At 44.8% G+C, this 21,257-nt stretch overlaps 1 protein-coding gene across 3 annotated transcripts in view; it reads left to right on the top strand.

Moving 5' to 3' along the window:
* The window catches only part of Pitpnb (phosphatidylinositol transfer protein beta), a 51,928-nt gene that overhangs the window by 14,719 nt on the left and 15,952 nt on the right, over nt 1-21,257 (top strand). For all 3 annotated transcript variants that reach the window (XM_032886378.1, XM_032886379.1, XM_032886380.1), the window contains exons 7-8: nt 653-736; nt 19,675-19,752. In XM_032886378.1, coding sequence (XP_032742269.1) covers nt 653-736; nt 19,675-19,752 — 162 coding nt within the window. The remainder of the gene's footprint in view (nt 1-652; nt 737-19,674; nt 19,753-21,257) is intronic.

Genomic DNA, 21,257 nt, shown 5'->3' with positions numbered 1-21,257 from the left:
TCTCTTTGGAGTGTTGTGGGGTGGTTTGAGACAGGGTTTTTCTGTGTGACCCTAGTTGTCCTGGAATTCACTCTGAAGACCAGGCTGGCCTTGAACTCAGATCTGTTTGAAGACCTCTGCTTCCCACGTGCTGGGATTAAAGACATGAAGCACTATCAGCCAGCTAAATCCTCCTTTTTAAAAGATCTTTAAAAGTGGTTTCTTTAGGAAGGGCTGGGGTACACATGAGTGTGGGTACCAGAGGAGGTCAGAGCCTTCCTTGTCCCCTGCAGCTATGGCCTAACTAGCATGAATGCTAGGAATTGAACTCTGATGCTCTCTGCAAGAGCAGTTAGTGTTCCTAACCACTGAGCAATCTCTGCAGCCCCTAATGTAGCTTTGAAAGTCTGGTTGTCATGTTACCTTTGCTAGCATAGGATTTAAGGGTTAGAAGCTTGTATCATTTGCAATAGACAGGGAAGATACATTTTGTTACATGAATGACCTATTAGTACTGCTATAAAGTAGCCCAGACATAGGTTTCATGCATACATCCACCCCTCACTAGGGAAGCTATAGAAAGAGTAAATGTTGTCCAGATGTCCTAAGGAATGGGTATGGAGTGTAGTACTTTCCTGATGATGAACACACTGACGTTTTCTGTTTCTCACAGGTTCACGGTTTAGATCCAAACACATGGAAAACCGTTGAAATTGTCCACATAGACATTGCGGATCGAAGTCAGGTTGAACCAGCAGTGAGTACTACTTGATGGCATCTCGATGTCCCTTTCACAGCTCACAGTTCTGTCTTCTATGTGGTCTGTGATTCTACACTGAAATGGTCCTGGAGCTCAGGTCTGCTCTGGGCTACAGAGGCCCTGGAGGAAGAGAGTGGGTCTCTTCGGTGTTGTAGATGGGCCCTTTAAGAAAGGGGAGAATACCGTGCCTATGTTGGAGAGTGTTTGCTCAAGAAGTGTTTCTAAAAGTGTTCTGTTTTCTGCTTGGAGTCACACAGATTCCTTTTACTTCCCACGTAAGAGTAAGAAAGTAAACGTCTTTCTAACATGAGGTTTGTGAGCTCAGTTAAGGCTAGCCTGTTAGAAATGCTTTAACCAGCTAGCAAGCTCTATTGACTTCGGGTTTTGGTTTTTTTTTTTTTGTTTTCTTTTTTTGTTTTTTTTTTTTTTATAGCTTCTTAAATTTTGTGTGTGCGTTTGTGTGTGCATGTGTAAGCAGATTGCCACAGCACACATGGAGGTCAGAGGACTCGATGGACAAACAAAGCTGTCTTTAGAGTGCATATCATGCCAGTCACCACTTCTTTTTTTTTTTTTTAAAGATTTATTTATTTATTATATATTGCTGAAAACTTGAAGAGGGCTTCTCTGAGGATGGGTGATGTTGGATCAAGAGCAAGCCAGTAAGATGCTGAAAACTTGCTTCTGGTATGAGATGGGGGTACAGGGGACAGGGGTTACTGCACGCAGTAGGTAGTCTCTACTGCCCCAGGTGAGCCCTGCAGCCCAGAGCCAAGTCTTACTACTTGCTTTGTAAAGAAGCACCTTTGAGTCTAGCCCAACTCTTTTAGTTTTTTTTTAAATTTCTGTATATGAACATGTTGTCGTAAATAAATAAAAATAAAGTAAAAGTAAAAATGTATAAAACGAAACCGGGGTGGAATGTTTTTTCCCTCAGGGTGTTTTTCCTGCTAGGGTTCCACACCTCCTTCCCCAGATATCTTCTGGATATCTTGGCAGAAACACAACCCAGCCACACACTTTCTTATACTGAGACTCTTACAAAAAGAGCATACAACTGGTGTTTTTTACCCTGCTAGGGTTCCACACCTCAGTGCCCCAGATATCTGCTGGATATCTTGGCATAAACTCAGCCCAGCCACACTTACTTAAATTGAGACTCTTTCTTAAAAAAAACACACTCATTTAGCATTAAAGCAATCCAGCGTCTAGATTTGGCAGATCCATTACACTGTCCTAATCCCAGTTCCCAAATTACTCATCCCTGCACCTTTTATTTACCAAGTCTCCAGCTTCTTCTCCCCCTGGTACTCTAACTCCTCTCAGTTCCCCATCGTCTCTCCAACTCCCCTCTTCTTCCTCCTGGCTTCCTTCTAACCCCTCCTCCCTCAACTGTCAATCCTCACCCCCCCCTCCTCAGGTTCCACTCGCTCAACTGTCTCCAACTGTCAACTGTCAACCTAACCTCTGAATCTAATCCCCCTCTCACTCCCAACTCCTACCTCTGCCCAAATCTCACGCTCTTGCCTTTATTTAACAAATTCAGAGAAAACCCCAAGGCAAACCACAACATTTCCCCCTTTTTGTCCAGTTAAAAAACTTTTTCCTATACATAGGTGAACTAAGCATCATTATTACCATTCTGCAATTTATAAAACCAACAATATGCTGATCACCCAGTCCACCAACTCTGTTCACCAACCATGTTATCCACACCACATCTTGGCAAGGCAAACCACAACATTTCCCCCCCTTTTTGTCCAGTTAAAAACTTTTTTTCCTATACATAGGTGAACTAAGCATCATTATTACCATTCTGCAATTTATAAAACCAACAATACGCTGATCACCCAGTCCATCAATTTTGTTCATTAACCATGTCATCTATACTAAAAACTATACTTGACTATATCCTGGTTCTAGATCCTATGCCACCCTAAAACTACTCTAACCGATTTATCATCTTTCTCAATACTAAACCATTAGGTTGTCTATGAGACTACTAGTCTCCAACCACATCAGAAATCCAAGAATGATTAATATTACCTGAAAACATAGGGCACAAAACATGGCTTCCAAGCTTAGCCAATTTTATAAAGACTGCTGATCACCTGGACAGTCCCTTATTCCTTAATATGCTGGAGCATCAGTCTTCAGCCTTCTGGCCCAGGATCATCTGACAGACCTTATCAATGCAGATTTTGAAGGGCTGATCACCCTGCCTCGCAGAGATTATCAATCTATTATTCTGCATAATTTGTCCCTTTCTGGACAGTGTCTTGTCTGTAGATGAATTGAAGCAATTTGCTCAGTGGCTCCGTTACCCCCATTGGAGCACTTCCATTGATGCTCAAGTTCTTCTTCGAGTCTAAGGGCCCTGTCAGGGCAGACAAGTTCTAGTAAAATGATCTAGATGAAGAAATGTCCATAAACAGGTTATTCTTTGGACTTCTGATGCCTTGAAGATTTCCTATCTACATAGGCGTTTCTGAACTGTTAAGCATAGAGTACCGTTGGCCCTCTCTAATCGAAGTATTTACAAAACCCATCTAAACTGACTTAGAACCATAACCTTGCCATCTGACCCTTAGCTGGTACTGGTTAATCAACTAAAAATAATGTATAACAGCAGTTATAGGACCGGGTCTAAGACTTGTATTCTTAGATGCGTAGTGGAGGCACAATGCCCATGTTAAAGTAGCAATATTAATCTCAATTATAAATCAACAAGAAAGTATACCATTGAAAACCTCGATTTGTGTAAAATGCATTCTATACCAATGAAAAGATTACAGCTTCAACTTTGTATCAATTACAAACATTTCTATCAATGTAAAATATAGCGGTAAAATTTTGTTTAAAAGTAAGTTTGCCAATCTATCTGTTTGTCTATTTCTCTAATTTCTATTACTATATCTAAGAAGGATACAAAAAGGAAAGGAAAAGTAGCAATCCCTGAGTTTACATTCTCTAGTTTCCTGCCCAAAGCTACATTTGTATTGTATCCCTTAAAAGAAAAACTTATCCACAGTTCTTAAAATAAACAGAACCATCCACCCCAACATAAGGAAATGGGACGACGTCTTCCTTGTCTGCTTCTAGCTGGATTGGGGCGAAGAATTCTTCTGGGGCCCAAGGGGTATTAGGAAAAGTTGGCTTTGTCGATGAGAGCTAGCCGGGATTTGCCTGCCAGTCATTCTGTGCTGAGAAAGTTCATCGGCTGACATCTTGACTATGACAGTCTGAAGGGGCTGGATAAATTGTCCATTCTGGGAAAGTTCTGAAAGCAGGCCTTAAATCAAGCATCTTCAGTGTAATTAAGGGAGAATCAAACACGGTTGGACTGGAAAGTCCGAATCTCAGCATCCCAGAGTGTGTATTACATTTCAGAGCTATCTTTCTCTTCCTTCATCCTGCAGCACACAAAACTTTACAAGCATTATATAGTTCTCAAGCATTTTCAAATGGGATAAGCAGGGTGCACAGTTTAGTAAATAAAGATCAAAAAAAAAATGACTACCTTTTTCAGGTTAGGTTAATCATATAATCAAACGTAACATAAATTTTGTAATACATACGATTACAAGTTATGAGGAATTTGCCTCAAAATATCACTGGCTGTTTATAGACATTTCAGTCTCAGCTGTTCATACACGGAGACCTAAACAACCTCATATATACATCACCTATTTGTTGATCGTCTTAGTCTCCTTTTTTCTTCTGTGTTGCCAAGGACTTCAGGAGGTCTCCCCTGTCATTTCTGATTTTTATCAGCTTGGAAGGAACCCACAGCTTTTTTTCTTCTCCTGTAGAAACATAGGCATAACCCTTCCCCAGCGTAACACATTTCCCATTTTCCATTCTGACGTCAGAATATCCTTAATATAAACAGGCTGGTTTAGTTCAGTAGTCTTTCCACAATCCAATGTCTTTCAGCAGCTGTGCTGTTTTTGTTCATCAGCATTTAAAAATTTAAGGTTAATAAAGCACTATGTATCCTATCTCTGGGAGTTTTTTGTTGACCCCTTTTTGCCTGTTAAGCATCTCCTTTAGACTTGACAGATCTCTCCACAATCGCTTGTCCTGTAGGATTGTGTGGTATACCTGTAACATGTTTTTTATATTATAATAGTCAAAGAAGCGCTTAATCTTGTTAGAGATATATGCTGGACCATTGTCCGTTTTAATTTGTAGGTATTCCCATTATAGCCATAACTTCTAACAAATGTGTAATTACAGAATCGCCTTTTTCGACGTTAAGGCAGTTGCCCATTGAAATCCTGAATATGTATCTATAGTATGATGTGTGTATTTCAGCTTACCAAACTCTGTAAAATGGAGAACATCCATTTGCCAAATTTCATTTCTTTAAAATTCCATAGGGTTAGTTCCTGTAGGCAATGGAGTTTGATTATATAATCTAGCAAGTAGGACATTGCCTCACAATCTCTTTGGCTTTATTGCCAAGTGATAGAAAATTCTTTCTTTAAGCCTTTTTGTTAATATGGTGTTTTTTATGAAATTCTGAAGCATCTAGTACACTTCCTATCAGTAGCTGGTCAATTTCATTATTACCTTGTGTCAGAGGGCCTGGCAGACCTGTATGGGATCTTATGTGTGTTATATATAGTGGGTAACTCCTATTTCTGATTTTTTGTTGTAGCTGAATAAATAGTGATGTCAATTCGGAATCATCCTGAATAAGTTCAGCAGTCTCTATGTGCAAAACAACCCTTTCTGCATATTGAGAGTCAGTTACTATATTAAGAGGCTCTCGAAAATCTGACAACACCATGAGTATTGCATACAGTTCAGATTTTTGAACTGACTTATAGGGACTCTCAGTCACCTTGTTTACATTTTCCGATTTATATCCTGCCTTCCCTGACTGTTCTGTTCTAACATCCTTTCTAGTTCCTGTCTATCACTTTCATTTTCATCTTTCTGTCTCTTATTCTGATCTATAATTTTCTGTGTCTTCAATTCTAGTGTTCCTTCTAGGCTATATTGCCAAGATTTAATTTTCTCTTTCTGTTGTTCATGTTGTTCCATAATTACCTGTATCTTCTGTTCTAAATGTAGAAATTTGTTATTTAGGGCCCTGTCTTTTGAGAAGATATAGTAAATCAGAAGAATGAATATTGCAATACTGGTAAATGATAAAGTGTCTTTTTCCTCAAAATTCTCAACTGTCAGACCATTCAAAATATCATTCCATAAGGCCCAAAAGATATTCATTATGTTTCTCATCTTTAAGTATCATAAAGTTATATATCTCTTTACATCAAAGTAGTATCTGATCTAAGCCCCTTGTACCTTTTTTCTCCCTCTGCTTCAGAATACGTGCAGTCCTCTGAGATTCTTCAGAGACCCTCCAGACCAGTCAATTCCCAATCCACTAGTACTCCTGCCTATTCTGGGGTTGAGAGGAAGTAAACTTTTATCTCAGGTTAGTTGAGTTCTAATGAAAAGTTGGAGCACATATGTTGTCGTAAATAAATAAAAAAAAAGTAAAAAGTAAAATGTAAACGAAAACCAGGGGTGGAATGTTTTCCCTCAGGGTGTTTTTCCCTGCTAGGGTTCCACACCTCGCTTCCCCAGATATCTTCTGGATATCTTGGCATAAACACAACCCAGCCACACACTTTCTTATACTGAGACTCTTACACAAAAGAGCATACAACTGGTGTTTTTACCCTGCTAGGGTTCCACACCTCAGTGCCCCAGATATCTGCTGGATATCTTGGCATAAACTCAGCCCAGCCACACTTACTTAAATTGAGACTCTTTCTTAAAAAAAAAACACACTCATTTAGCATTAAAGCAATCCAGCGTCTAGATTTGGCAGATCCACATTACACTGTCCCAATCCCAGTTCCCAAATTACTCATCCCTGCACCTTTTATTTACCAAGTCTCCAGCTTTTCTCCCCCTGGTACCTCTAACTCCTCTCAGTTCCCCATCGTCTCTCCAACTCCCCCTCTTCTTCTCCTGGCTTCCTTCTCTAACCCTCCTCCCTCAACTGTCAATCCTCACCCCCCCTCCTCAGGTTCCACTCGCTCAACTGTCTCCAACTGTCAACTGTCAACCTAACCTCTGAATCTAATCCCCCTCTCACTCCCAACTCCTACCTCTGCCCAAATCTCACGCTCTTGCCTTTATTTAACAAATTCAGAGAAAACCCCAAGGCAAACCACAACAGAACACTGTTTGTATGCTTGCGTGACAGAAGACAGCATCAGACTTAAGTAGGCATCAGATCCTGTTATAGATGGTTGTGAACCACCACGTGGTTGCTGAGAATTAAACTCAGGACCTCTCCAGCCCCCTGTGCTAGGACTCTTGACTGGCAGTGCTCTCTGCCTTCGTGGTTCTACAGTAAAACTGCTTTCATGGTCTGGGTCATAGTCTCACAGATTTTTATTGATAGCCGTAGACCCTGTCATATCTGGTTACCTGTGTGAAGTCTTGCTCTGAACAGTCAAGTTGACTCAAATAAACATTGATGGCAACTTGGAAAAAAGGAATTCACGAGCCTTCTGTAGGCAGTGGGACCCTCAGTTGAAGTTGTGTGTCTCCCCGACCCCATCTTACTTAACTGGCTGTAATATATTTATGTTGAACTGTGTAGGTCTTTACGCTGAGCTAGCAAGCTTGCTCTTTTTTTGCTGACTTTCCCTCTCTTTCTCAGAAACTTTTCAATCCTTCATGCACAGTTCCTGAGCACACACAGAAACCAGAGGGCATCAAGCATCTTAACTCCAACCTTACTCTCTCCCTGAACCCAGAGCATGGTTGGTTTATTTTGTCTGTGCAAGCCTCGGAGGTCCTGGAACCTCTTTCCACCCTCAGTGTTGGGATTGCAGGATGTGTGAGACCACACTCAGCTTGCTGCATGAGTGTTAGAACTGAACTCGGTTTCCTGGTTGTACTGCAAGCAGGTATAAGACCTGTGTCCTCAGCTTGGAGTGAGCGTATAGTGAGCAACACACTTCACATGGTTAGGTTCACTTCCATCCTGCTGTTCACTTTTTATAAGAAACAAAATAACTGCATTAGTAACTTTGAGAAAGTAGGTAGCCAGGACCTGTCAGAAACAGGGCAGGTGTGAAATAGTTGAGAGTGAAAACCAAGAATTTGAAATGTAAGTTTGAGTCTTTTCACTCCACCTCGTGGAGGCTCTCTGTCACTGCAGGTGGGTTTGTTGTAAGCGGTTCAGTTCAGAGTGACTTGTGCCTGCTTTAGGGCTCGCTCAGCCTCTGCTGGACTGCTAGATGCCCTGATGTGTTTCACTCTTGTTGACTTGCTGTGTTTGCTCATTCTTAGGAACTGTATTTCACCATGTATTGAAGAGACTTATTTGACCCGTGGTGTATTGCATACTTGGCTGAATGCTTTGACATGTTTGTATAATTGAAGTGACATTGTCAGAATAACTCTAGAAACAAAGATTTGTTGTAAAAATCTGTCAGTGCAGCTTAGGTTCACAGCACAGTTGCCATAGGAACCATGTACATGTAAACATGTCGGTTATTTTGTTGATGCCTTTTGGAAAATGTTTGTAAAGACTTGGTTTAGGTACATTATTGCTTAAAGAAACCATTAGTGGGGGGTCTGATATTTCTGTATAAATATCTCCACTCAGGTTCGCTGCCTCTTTAGATTGTATTCACCTTGCAAGCCTGGCTTCCTATTTAAGGGGAAGGCGTTGAAGTGGAGTGCAGCGAGGGCTTCTACCTCTCAAGGAGGTAGGGTCCTTCCTGCTGGAGTTGAGCAGTCACAGAACACAATGTGCCGTCAGAAACCCTCTTCCCCGGTCCCTGTGTCCCAGCCTCTCCTCCATTTTCTCAGTCAGTTGGGGCGGCAGGGTGCTCATCTGTGTCTTGCCAGCCTAGCAAGAGGCACCTTCCTGATGCCTGAGGGAGGGAACTTTCTAGGGATGCTTTGCTGGACGATGTTGTTTTCTTTTGCTGTTTTTGTTGCTGATGGTGATGTTTTCGAAGGCAGAAATGAAGAGGCTGAGGGACCAGGGTCCCTTGTGCCTGGGAGTTTAATACCGGCATGGTCAGCATGGGGAAACCCCATCTCAGAAAAACAAGATCAAAAGAAGAAAGGAGGAAAGGCTACCCGGAGCCTGGGTTTTCTTGTGCAGGCAGTAACGGACAGAGTGCTGCTGCAACCCTTTCCCCATCCCGCACGGGGGCAGTGCCTGATGCCTGTGCTGTGCAGACTCTAGGCTGCTGCCTGTGATCTGCTCAAGTTAAAAACTGTCTCTTTAGATTGTAAAGAGTCAGTACTGCAGCATACGACATCCAACTGTGAGTTTAAAGGTTTCCCCTTCTGAAGTTGTTGATACTAACCGCACTGAGTGTTTGGGCGTCTTTGACTGCCCTGATGAGATGCCCATGTGTAGCTTCAGCTCATTTCCAGAACATACACAAACGCAGCCCTGGACATCTGCTTCTGCTTTGCTCGCTAAGGTAGAGCGTTTGAATGTGGCCCTTTTAATCATGCCCAGCTCTGACTAAGGAGCTTTCCATGATTTGTATACAAAAGTCACTTCCCAGGAGAGGAAGGCTCATGAGCTTGAAGTGTGCACACCACTAACATCAGAGACCTTCAGTTTTGGAAGTAATTTGAAAGAAATGAGCAGTTTTAAAAAAAGAGAAATTGGAACCACATTTAAAGGTATTTATGTGAAACAAGAAAGAGCTTGTCTGCCTTTCTCATAGGTTAATACATACTGTGTGACTCTATAACTTCCTGGATGGGTTTCTTTTTTCTATAGTAGAAATGATAAAATGGTAATTCAAAATTTTGAAATCTAAAGTTTTATTTATATCTAAAGGTATTTTTAGCTTTATATCTAAAGATATTAGTGTATCTTAAGAGGAGTTAGAGTTAGTAATAAGCCTGTATCAGTGATTCTGAAGTATTAGATCACTGGAAAGATCAAATTGAAAAAGACAGTTGTATGGCACTGAGGTGGCTCTGCAGAGAAGGGAGCTTGCTGCAAACAGTGACCTGAGTTCATTCCCCGGGCTGCACGTGGTGCAAGGAGAGCCAGCGAGTTGTTCTCCGGCTCCCACGTGTGCTGTGCTGTACAGGTGTCTACACTTCCACATACACGTACACAGATGCACCACACACCCACAGGAATGGTTTTTTAAATATAGAAATAGAGCTCGCTATGGTGATGCACAGTATTTTTCCACATCATAAAATAGAGCAGGTTCAAAGAGAATACCGTTTTCTCCTCATGTTTCAGCATTACTGGTAATTTTATTTGTGCCAAAGTTTTTTTTCAAATGAGACATTTTGAAACCAAAAAGGACACAGTTATAGGAGCGTGATGATAGATCACTGAAGATGGTGATCTGGGTCACAGGAAAGAGTGCACACAGGGCCTTCCCACAGTGGTCCTCTGCCGAGCTTTGAACAGCTGTCGTTGTGCTTGCTCTGGAAGCCAGGCTGCTTGAAGGTTCCAGAAGCTGGGCTTCACTTGGCGTCTTCGATTGTTTGAGCTCTTCACCCCAATGCGTTTACCCCTGGAAGTCAGTGTGTTGTTTCCATGTCATATTCATCCAGATCTCCTTCCTTGTTCCTGTCTCCCCCATTTGCACATTCTCTGTCTGCGCAGGCTTGTATTGTGGGCTTGGAGTGCTACTGTGCCCTGTGAGCGCTGCCTGGACCAGGATCCTAGGGTTGGTGATTGCAGACTCTAGACCACCATCTTTTCCCAGTAGAAAGACTTCTTATAAGCAGCTCTCCCACATAGGGTCTGGCAACAGAGTAGGGGTTCTCCTTAGTAGTACCACCTCCTTATTAGGAGGACACCTCTCTATCCCCTTCTTTTGGAGGATCCCATGAAGCACAGACAACCCAGCTTTCCCAGTCAGTGACTCCTGTTCACTGTGGGAGCCTGTGTTCTCACATCCTGGCAAGGCTGGAGAGGAGGAGGCATCTCAGGTAGAGGTCAAGGCTCAGAATTCACTTCACCTTTATGTGCTCTGTTAAGGGTTTTTCTGGGCTGACATTTCCCAGTGTTAGCCAGTGGAGGTTCTAGGACAGGGAGCAGAATCGAGACCCAGGGGGTTGGGGATTTAGCTCAGCGGTAGAGCACTTGCCTAGCAAGCGCAAGGCCCCGGGTTCGGTCCCCAAATCCGGAAAAAAGAAAAAAAAGAATCGAGACCCAGGAGTGGGTACCCATTTGGTATGTTGATTGAGAGAGCACTATTAATTTACTTAAGGCAAAAAAGCACCTGATAGTTCATTTTCCCTGGTTCTCAGAAAAACAAGGCCTTTGTTACTTCCTCAATTAAAAAGCAATTAAATATTAAAACCCAGCATATTTGGTATTTAATGAAAAAAGGAAATAAAAAGGAAAGGCCATAGCTGCTTCTAAGTTAGGCAGAGGAGAAACTTCATTATAGATATGTGGGATCCCATGGCTAGAAGCAGAAACATCTGGGAGAGTTCATAGTGTACATGAATAGGTTGGGCTGGGCCCTGTGGGAGAGAAGGTAGGGCCTGAGGGATGCTGGGGGAACCTGGAGGCCAGGTCTGCTTTGATTATTAAAGAGGCACCTCAGCCATTTGTCCCAGTTTGAAGCTCAATGTCTTTTGCCTGTGCAGGCTTTTATCTCCTTGTTTGATAAGTGTTTCTTAGAGCTTAATGTCTGCTATCTGTTGGTCTAGGAAATATATCTCAAGATAAAAGGATAATTGTACCCATCTGAAGAGTACAAGTTCTTAGCCAGTGAGTGAGCTCTGGTGTTGATGGCTGATGTTTGTCTGGACAGCAATGCAGCCTTCCCTCCACGGCAGCTTCTCTAGTGATTGCTGTAGGCTGGGTCTGCTAAACAAATACATGACTACAATGGAATTGGCCGGTTTTAAATTAAAACAGTAGAGCTTATATTACATACTTCTACAAAAGGTATTTTGCTCTTAAACTTTTTTTAACCAAGCTGGTGAATAGCTCAATTTGTAAGGATATGGCTTCAAGGGGTGTTCATTTTGGCCCTACTCTGTGCCATGCTGGTTGGTCTCCACTGTGGTGTTTTTGGAAAGGCTTGGGCATTGATTTTGAGTTCAGTTAGACCATGTCTATACATTGTATTTGATAGTCTTGATAACATATGCTTTACTGTGCTGTCTAGAGATAGAAGAATATGTTTCCTAAACAATCTACATTGGGGGGTCTTCGTCTTCCCCTTCTTAAGAATTATATAGAATAGAATCTGGCTGGATTAATAAAAAAATTAGTTTAAACCATGTGGGGTCATTATTATTTGTTAGCTTTTGAGCTGACATTTTCTTCTGGTTTAGTTCACCCAAAGTTCCAGATTGACTGTGGAGGGTGGCACCGATGACCAGGATAAGCTGTTTGTGTACGCAGCTCTAATTTGGCTGGGCGCATGTGCATGTGCATGCACAGCCGGCAGGAGCTGGTTTTCTTTCAGCCATGTTGATGTCAGGTCAGCAGGCTTGGTGTCTCGGCACCTCTGCGGCTGTGCTGTCTCCCCAGCCTGGCTGTGCTGCAGAGATGGCAGGTCTGGCCTGGCTGTGCTGGGGAAGCGTTTGCCTGCCTTGCATCCTCATCTCAGCAGCCTTTGCCTCCCACAAAGCAAGCCTTTGACTATGGTTCTCTTTTGTGTAGCGAGTTGTAAAGGATTCTCCCCACCACCACCAGCTTCAGAGAGGATATAAATAAATGTAAGCATGGCTACCACTAAAAATAAATGTGAAAATATTTTCCCACTTTAGTCTGCTGCCTTACATGGTCAAGTACTTCCATGGATTTAGAGAGGCCTAGTGTGTTTGGCATGGTGAGTAGCAGCGCCCTCTTGTGGGAAAATAACGTACTGCTTGTTCCATGTGTTTGGTTCTGTTGAAAATCAGTCTAAAATCCTCTTCACGAAAAGTACTTTCTGACTGGACACCACTACCAACTTAAGCTTCTTCTGATTTTAGGAGAAAAGTAATGGAGAGGGTGGGTGAGGGGAGGAGTCTTAAGAGCCAGAAAATGTTTTTGAGCAGGTTCCTGTTAAAATCCTTTTTCAGAGATGTAAAAAGAAAAAAAAAATTTTTTTTTGAGAAGTCTTACTCTGGAGCCCTGGTTAACCTAGAACTTGCTTTGAAGGCCAGGCTGTCCCCTGACTCCCAGTCCTGGGATTGAAGGTGTGGCCAGCTTGGTGGCAATGTGACTACTTAGAGACTGTTCTATCTTAAGCAGGAGTGAGGTCTTAGAGTTTTGCAGACGGCAGCCTAATCGCTGCTCTGGGGCATGAGTGATGTAGTCAGGCAAAGAGCATTCTTCCCCTCCCCCACGGTTAGGGCAGATAGCACTGCTGGGGTGCTGTGCTGTTGGTTCAGTCCAGCAAGAACGATGCTTTGTTCCAGAGTCTGCTTTTACTGAAAGGAAATGGCTGTATAGTATTTGTCATTTTCCTGTCATCCAGGAAGGACCGCACAGGAACTTGGACTGAGGAGCTGCAGGGTAGGTGGGGCACACCTGACCAGGCAGTGGGCATTCCCCTCTTAGTTGACGGCATTTGCTGTAGCATGTTCTGTGATGCACTGTCAGCTGAAGGGAACACAAGCTGAGGAACTGTTATGGCAGGGCCAGACACATCTAAAGGTGGTGTGATTTTAACATGGGTGAACTCAGGGAGCGTCCTGTGCCATGGACATGTTCATGGGTTAACCTATTTCATTGACACCTGCAGTCTTAAATGCCTGCAAATGCCTTAGCGTGCGTCTGTGTGTGTGCACATGTTGCTCTAGGGTACAGGTCAGAGGACCTCTTTGTGGAGTGGATTCTCTTTTTCTGCCTTTACGCGGGTGCTGGGATTGAACTTGAGTCACAGCTTACACAGCAAACACCTTGGTCTGCTGAGCTCTTTGGCCCCCCAGTGCCTTCAGGTTTTTTTTGTAGGGTGTGGTTCTTTGTTTTTCTGTTCCTTTGTTTTTTGATTTTTGTTTTAAAACAGTGTCTCTGAAGATCAGGCTAGCATCCAGCTCAGAGTCGCCCGTCTCTGCCTCCCGAGTACTACAGTTAATACATGGCTCTTCATTCTTAAGAATTATATAAGTGTATAAACCTAAGGGAAAGGTAATATTCAGTATGTGGTAATTCTGTACACACAACATGCCCACACCAGTAAACCCAGCTCCTTGACTGGAAAGGGGAGCACAGGCAGTTGCTTCAGGCTCTCTGAGCCTTCACACTGAACCTCACCTGTTTCCTTTCGGGGCACCACTTGTTCCCCCTGCTCTGGTGTCAGATGTGCAGTGTGTCACATCACGCATTGGATAGTTAACTTTTCCTAGCTGAAATTCTAACATTGCTAGTTTTTCGGGGGAGGTCTGCCGGCAAACACAGCATCCATTGACTTCCAGCAAGGAAGGAGAGTGCAGGAAAGCAGGAAGAAGCCTCTGGTTAGGTTGTTCTCTAACCTGGCAGTGCCCATGGCACAACCTGAATGACCATAGGTAGCTAGGCTGTTGTAAACACCCAGTCCATCTGGGATCATCGCTCCACTCCAGGATGGTGTGGGGGTCTCTGTGGCATTAAAAAGACTATGGACTGCTCTGTCCACATTTCCCAGCCAACACTAGGATCACACCTTTGATCTCATCACAGGTGTGTGTTTGTAAATGCAGCTTTTCCGGATTCATTGGTGGAAAGCAGAAGGATCCATGAGGGGCTAGATCATACAATATTTTTAATGCAGTTTTGGTCCTCTGAGATACATTCAGTAACAGAAACTAGGCCAACAAGTTATTGACAATTAGTGGTCTTTTGGGACTCTGCTTTAATGAATAGATAAGAATGATTTGTAATTAGCATAATAATTATATGCAAATGAAGGCTTCTGAATTGCTCTAAAACACTTCTGAACTGTTTAAACAACCCTCCTGAGATCTTGTTACTCTATTAATTTGTGTAGCAAATCTTTTTTTCATAGATCATGCAAAGATAAACTTCAGCCCAGCCCCTATGCCAGTGATTATAAATTCCAAGGTAGTAGGACCTGAATTAATGAGATTTACTTATACTGTATTAATGGTACTCTGTGGGAACCTGCAAGGGTGAGGAGTCACTGGGGATATGTAATTAAAAACAGAAAAGAAAGCTGCTGATTGGAAAATAACTGTTGAAATCAGTTTCTTAAACAAGTTAGTAAATGTTATCTCTTTCTCTGCTATTTTATGCCACATAGCAGAGCTGTTTCCCTGCTCTAGTAACATTGAACGCAACACTTAGGCAGGCTGACCCGAGTTGTCAGCTCCAGGCATGCAGTCAGCACTGGGGTCAGAGACAGTTGTTTTCTCTCTTCTAAGGGTGGAGCAGTGCTGATAGCCTTGAGTGCTTGGGCTGTCCTCACTTTCCATTATTCAGCCTTTCTCTCTCCAGGCTTTGCTAAGTGGAACAGTAGTGCCCATGCATTTTAAACTTAGCGGTTATCTCTGGGCTGTTTGAATAGACACCTCATTAATCATCGTATGCTAAGGTAGAACGTTTGATAGCAGGCTACAGGACCCTAACGTTCACTTTGAAACTGCCCTGGCCACCCGGTTACACTGGCTGGGCTGGGCTGGTCTGGTCTTTGTGAGCAGGTGTCATCCGAGTTGCCAAGGCTGGGGTTTTTTTTTGAGCAGCTGCTCCTTCCTGTGTACCCTCACCTGCCATAGCTAACCCAGGCTTACCCTCACCTGCCATAGCTAACCCAGGCTTGCTTTAAGCAGTTGCTGGTATCTGGGGCTCATCTTGATTTTCCACAAGCTGTCAAGCTCACCACCCACTCCCTTCCCCATTCATAATCATGAGTTCAATCTGGGCTCAAGGACATATTTAGGTTGGCTCAGCACAGATTTTATGCTTGCATTTTTTGGGAACAGCCACTATGCTAAAAGATTCATAAAACTAATATTCTTTGTCTTCAGAATTAATCTGGTTTCTGTGGAGGGTCTCTCTGTTGAAGGTGGCAGTAAGTAACAGATGTGTACCCACGAGGCAGCACAGTTTTCCTGAGCCAGGGCCAAACAGCGTCTTATATGGATTTAATGACTGCATTCTGGGACTCCAGGATGGAGGCACTAATCCAGTGGTTTACCATATCATACTTTAGTTTGTTCTCTGAGGAGTCTTAGCTTCCATTCACCTTCGTTTTTTACTTAAATGAGAGTGTCAGTGACACAGCATTGGTTCGCACTAGTCCAGCACTAGTCTTCTGCTGATGCCGCTGTGCTTTTGTGTCGTTGGGACTGTTGTTGGAGGAACAAGTAGTGTCTCCAAAGGTGCGCCTGGCTGGATAATGATGCTTTTACCAGGCCCTTATCCTGACCAGGCTCTGGCACTGTATAGGTAATGAAAATTAGATCACAAAAGTATGTTAAGCACAATGCACCTCAGTAATAAGATTTTTCTCCATTTAAACATGACTTTAAAGCCCGTTTTCTTTTTAAAGTGCATTTCCTTGGCCTGGTGAATTTGCTCTCTCTCTTCCCAAGGATTACAGAAAGTGCATAGCAGATTCAGCCTTCAGAATGCCCAGGAGCTGAAGACGCACGTAGACTGCAGCTGTCTTCACCCACGGTATTGTACGAGAGCTAATGAGACGAGAGGGCTGCAGCTGTGGCAAGCACAGTAAACCAGGAGCCAGGGCTTCTCTCCATCAGAGCTCCCTTCCCCTGGGACCCCACAGGAGACAGGGTACTAACAAAGCAGCGGGCTGTCTCACTCCACACTGCTGCTCATTTGCAGCTGTAATTGGTAGCTGAGGTTGCATTCTGTGTGCCGAGACTGCTGTACATGAAGGAATATATTTGTTCATTTTGATATGGATATAAATCGACCAGTTTTCAAATCCAGAGCCCAAATCAGATACCAAACAGTAAAACTGCAGCAAGAAGATACTGTTTGAAAACTAATACAAAATGTGAGGTTGTGAAAACTACATCCACTTCCCACCTTTTCATATTGTGCTACTTAATTCAACTGATTAAACATTTACAGATTCAAACTAGCAAATGCAAAATGTCTGGGTTTTGACAAGGTGCATTATTCTCACCTGTCAGGGCTACAGTGCTATTGTCAATAATTGGGCTGTGTTATACTTTCAGTATAATGCCTTTAATGTTGGCTGAAAGAGGGGAAGGTTTCATTCTACGTATCTGTCTCAGAAAGACCCACTTGGACATTCCTGGTGCTGAGGCTGACAGCTCGGCTTTTTAAATGTTCACTTCCCAGATTGCTGACACCTTTGGTTGCCCTGTATGGTATAGACATGTGAGCCAAGGCAGAGATCAAAGAGTTCAATGGGGGGCTGGAGAGATGTTGATCAGAGGTTAAGAGCTCTTCCAGAGGACCAGGGTTCAATTCCCATCGTCTATGCAGTGGCTCACAACCTTCTGTAACTCCAGTTTCAGGGGATCTGATGTCACGTTCTAGCCTCCAAGGGCAGTGCACACGTGTGATGTGCACAGGTAAAACGCCCATACATAAAATGAACAAATCCTTTTAGAAGTCTAGGTATAGGAAGCCATGCTGGCTCTTCACGGTGGCTCGAATTGATGACGAAGACTCAGATGTGCCTTGTGGACAAGTGTGTCAGTCAGGTCTGTAGTGATGTTTTCACAGGGTTTTCAGTCCTTTAGTTTCTGAATCTACTGCAAATGGGCTCTGCAGGTGTGTGAGGTGGTTGCCTGCCGGGGGTCGCAGAGAAGAGGTGTCTGTCTATTCTGACCTCCTTTAGCTACACGTCACTGGTCTCCAGCAGCCAACCTGGAGATGACTGGCACAGACCAGAGCTTAAGCTGAGTTCTCCCTTCTTTACAAGTTGTCTGGTCTAGTGTCCGAACTGCCTTTATTAATGCCATTGGTTTTATTTATTCAACACTAGAGGTAATCGTGTATACTTCGTTGTGGATTCACATAGAGTTTTTCCGTGGGTGTGGTTTAAAGTTCACAGCACCTCCAGTTTTCCATCCTCAGTTCTAAAATCCCATTTCTCTCTTTCCCTTCACATTTTAATGCCTCCAGTATCAAGGTTTATCTCCCTGCTGTGACATGCCTTAGCCTTCTGTGTCTGCTCCGAATGTGGGTATTTTCTATGCAGTCCCTACAGCTGAGGGGAAACATGGCTGCTATGACCACAGCCATGCCACACCCAGTCCATAAGAGAAAGGAGGTGGGGCTTCTTGCTCAAAGAGAGTAAGTGGGCAGATCATGGCTAGTCTTCTGGGCAGTAGATGGATGATTAGAATTTAACTGTTACAATGTCCTAAACATGGTATGCCTTTCCTCTACGTTGTGGTGCTCTTGTCTCTTGTAAGTAATGTGTTCTTGACTGACGCTGTTCTGTTTTCATTCTGGAGGAACATTCTCTCTTCTGATAGTCCATACATTCTTCTTGGGGTTTCGTTTGTTTTGTCTTGTCTGCCTCTTTTAGCTTGACTGACCTTAGGGACCAGCCCTGTCCTCTGGCCCTCATCTCTGTGTGGTAGCTGTTCCATAGTGAAATGCTGGAAGTGATTGTTTAATGTAACTATGCTTTGCGTGTGTGCGTGCGTGTGTGTGTGTGTGTGTGTGTGTGTGTGTGTGTGTGTGTGTGTGTGAGCATGCGGGGACATGGGGTGGGTAGGCCTGTCTCTGCTTTAATTTTGAACCTCTGTGCTAGAAGAGGCTTATAGGCTCGTTTGTGTTAGGCTGGCTTACTTCTGCTTGTGACAAATCTTGGGACAACCTGTTCAGTTCCTCTTTTTCTGAGTCTGAGCAAGCACACTAGTTTCTATGGTGCAGGTCTAAGTTGAAGTTTGACTTTATCCTCGCTGATAGCAACTGAAGTCAGTGCTGTTGTGCCCAGACAAGTGAAATGACTCTGGTTGTCTTGCCCCTTGAGGGCAGCTCCTCCTTGTGTGTCCTTTCTGAGGAAAGCTAACTGGCCTCATGCTCTGGCTGTACCACATCAACTGCTTCAAATCGCCAAATCATTGGAACCTGGTGTAGCTGGCCAGGTTTACAAGTTTACAATTTCTCTAGCTTCTTAGACAGTGCTGAGGCAGGCTTCCAATCCAGGATCACATGTTTAACAAGCCTGCTTCTTTCACGTTTAGTTTTTTTCTTGGTCCACACTCTCTTTCTCTCATGCGATTTATGTAGAACCCTCACGGAATTAGCATACCATGTGCGTTACCAACCTCCAGGTTAAACTGCCGCTTCCCAGTGTATCTTCTTGGCTTAGGAACATTTGTGCTGGACTTTGGAGTGTGCTCCATGTATGCTTTGCTTGAACTGCTCTTATCTGGAACATGGCTTCCCCCAAGGTTTCCTCTCGGCCTGTCTGGCCATTTTCTGCAGTGGTTGTTCCCTTCACAAATGCTGTGAAGCACCTTGGGTCCCGGAAGTCAGCCTGGAGAAGGACCTTATCCAGGCTTTAGACTGACCCTCGGGCCTTGGTCCTGGCCTGGGTCATGACAGTTAGTGCAGAGTCTGTTATTTGTTATAACTGCTTCCGTGGGGGAGAACGGGGAAGGAGGGACATGAGAAGAGCAGGAGAGAGAACTACAGAGAAGTAAAATGACTTAACTCGTTTTCTACAGTCTATCAGGTAGGGTGTAACGAGGGGTTAGGGGGAAAGTGCAGGAGCTCACAGTGGCAAGAGCAGCCTAGAATCACCAATGCAGGTCTTGTTGACAGTGAGATGTCTACATGGCTGTCAGAGCCCTGAAACTGTTGAAAACGCCTGTGGGCCCTGCAGCAAGAAACAGGATGCAAACTACTGATGCTGTGTGTGGACACGCACACACACACACACACAGAGAAAGAGAGAGAGAGAGAGAGAGAGAGAGAGAGAGAGAGAGAGAGAGAGAGAGAGAGAGAGATGGCTTCTGGTTTCTCCGTTGTCTCTGACTGTTTTGTTTTGCAGGACTACAAAGCTGATGAGGACCCTGCATTATTCCAGTCAGTCAAGACCAAGAGAGGCCCCCTGGGACCTAACTGGAAGGTATGGGCTGCTGACTGTGCTGATAAGCAGAGTCTTGCAAATATAACAGTGCTAAGTTCCAGGTCTTAGAGAGATGGTGGTGTTTAATTGCACAGAGGATTTTGTCTGTGATAAAGACTCAGGGCCATTTGCAGTTGGCCTGTGAGTGTTTGCTGCATTAACAAACAGAACAGAGCCAGGCTGTCACCCTCAGTGTGCCATGCCATGCTGAGGAATCGAAGAGAGACAAGTGGTATGGTCTTTGGGGACTGTGATGTCTTCACCTGGCTCCAGACGGTACAGAATCTGTATTAAATGAAGGTTTATAGTAGGGTCTAGTCTGTATCAGCTGTAAACAAGTTCTCTTCCACCCAGGTGTTTCTTTGGCATTTATTGATACTTAACACATCTGGAAAACAGGACACCAGAGTGGTTTTTGTGGCAAGTGTTTTTTTTTTTTTTTTTTTTTTTTTCCTTCTTTTTTCCCCAGCACCTTCTCTCCACTCCTCCACCACTCCCCTCCTCTCCACTCAGGTCCTCTCCACTCCCTCCTTTCCACCACCTCCCCCCCCTCAGCTCCTTTCCAAATCCCCCAGCCCCCTCCTCTCCACTCACTCCCCTCCTTTCCACCCCTCCCCCTCCCCTCTCCACCTCCCCCTCCTCCCCCCTCCCTCTCCACTCCCCCTCCCTTCCACTCACTCCCCCCCTCCCCCCTCCCCCCACCTCCCCCCCTCACCTCCTCCCACCCCCTCCCTCCCCTCCTCCTCACCCCCCCCTCCTCTCCCTCCCCTCCCTCCACCCCACCTCCCCCCACCTCCTCTCCACTCCCCTCCTTTCCCTCACCCCCCCCACCACCTCTCCCCCCCTCCTTTCCACTCACCTCCTCCCCCTCACCTCCCCCCCCCCCTCTCCACCCCTCCCTCCCCCCTCCCTCCCCCCACCCCCCTCCTTTCCCTCACCTCCCCCCCCTCCCCTCCTCCACTCCCCTCCTTTCCACCACCCTCCCCCCACCCCCCTCTCCACTCCCCCTCCCCCCCCCCTCCCCTCCACCCCCCTCCCCTCCCTCCCCTCCCCTCCCCCCCCCCTCCCTCCCCTCCCTCCTTTGCACTCACCTCCCCCCCCCACCTCCCTCCCTCACCCCCCCCCTCCTTTCCACTCACCTCCCCCCCCCCTCACCTCCTCTCCCCTCCTTTCCACTCCCCCCCCCCCCCTTCCTCTGCCTCCTTTTCCACTCCCTCCCCCCCCTCCCTCCCACCTCCTTTGCACTCCCTCCTCTCCCCTCACCTCCCACCACCTCCTCTCCACTCATGAGGTAGGAAAAGCAGCACCAACAAAGTCATTGGAACCACTACAGAAGTGCAGTGTACCACACTGAGTAGAGTCCCTTAACAAAGCTTATGGGCTTGGTGGCAGGTTATTCTGATTAGTTTGATAGACAGGAGGTGTATAAAAACCCAAGCCTGACCGGAGCAGACTGTTCACCCACAGGATTTTCTTGGCAGCCAAGCTCTAACAGGCTGCTGACA

This window comes from Rattus rattus, chromosome 16 (assembly GCF_011064425.1).
Source record: "Rattus rattus isolate New Zealand chromosome 16, Rrattus_CSIRO_v1, whole genome shotgun sequence".
NCBI classification, from domain to species: domain Eukaryota; kingdom Metazoa; phylum Chordata; class Mammalia; order Rodentia; family Muridae; genus Rattus; species Rattus rattus.
This window is presented reverse-complemented; position numbering and strand designations above follow the sequence as displayed.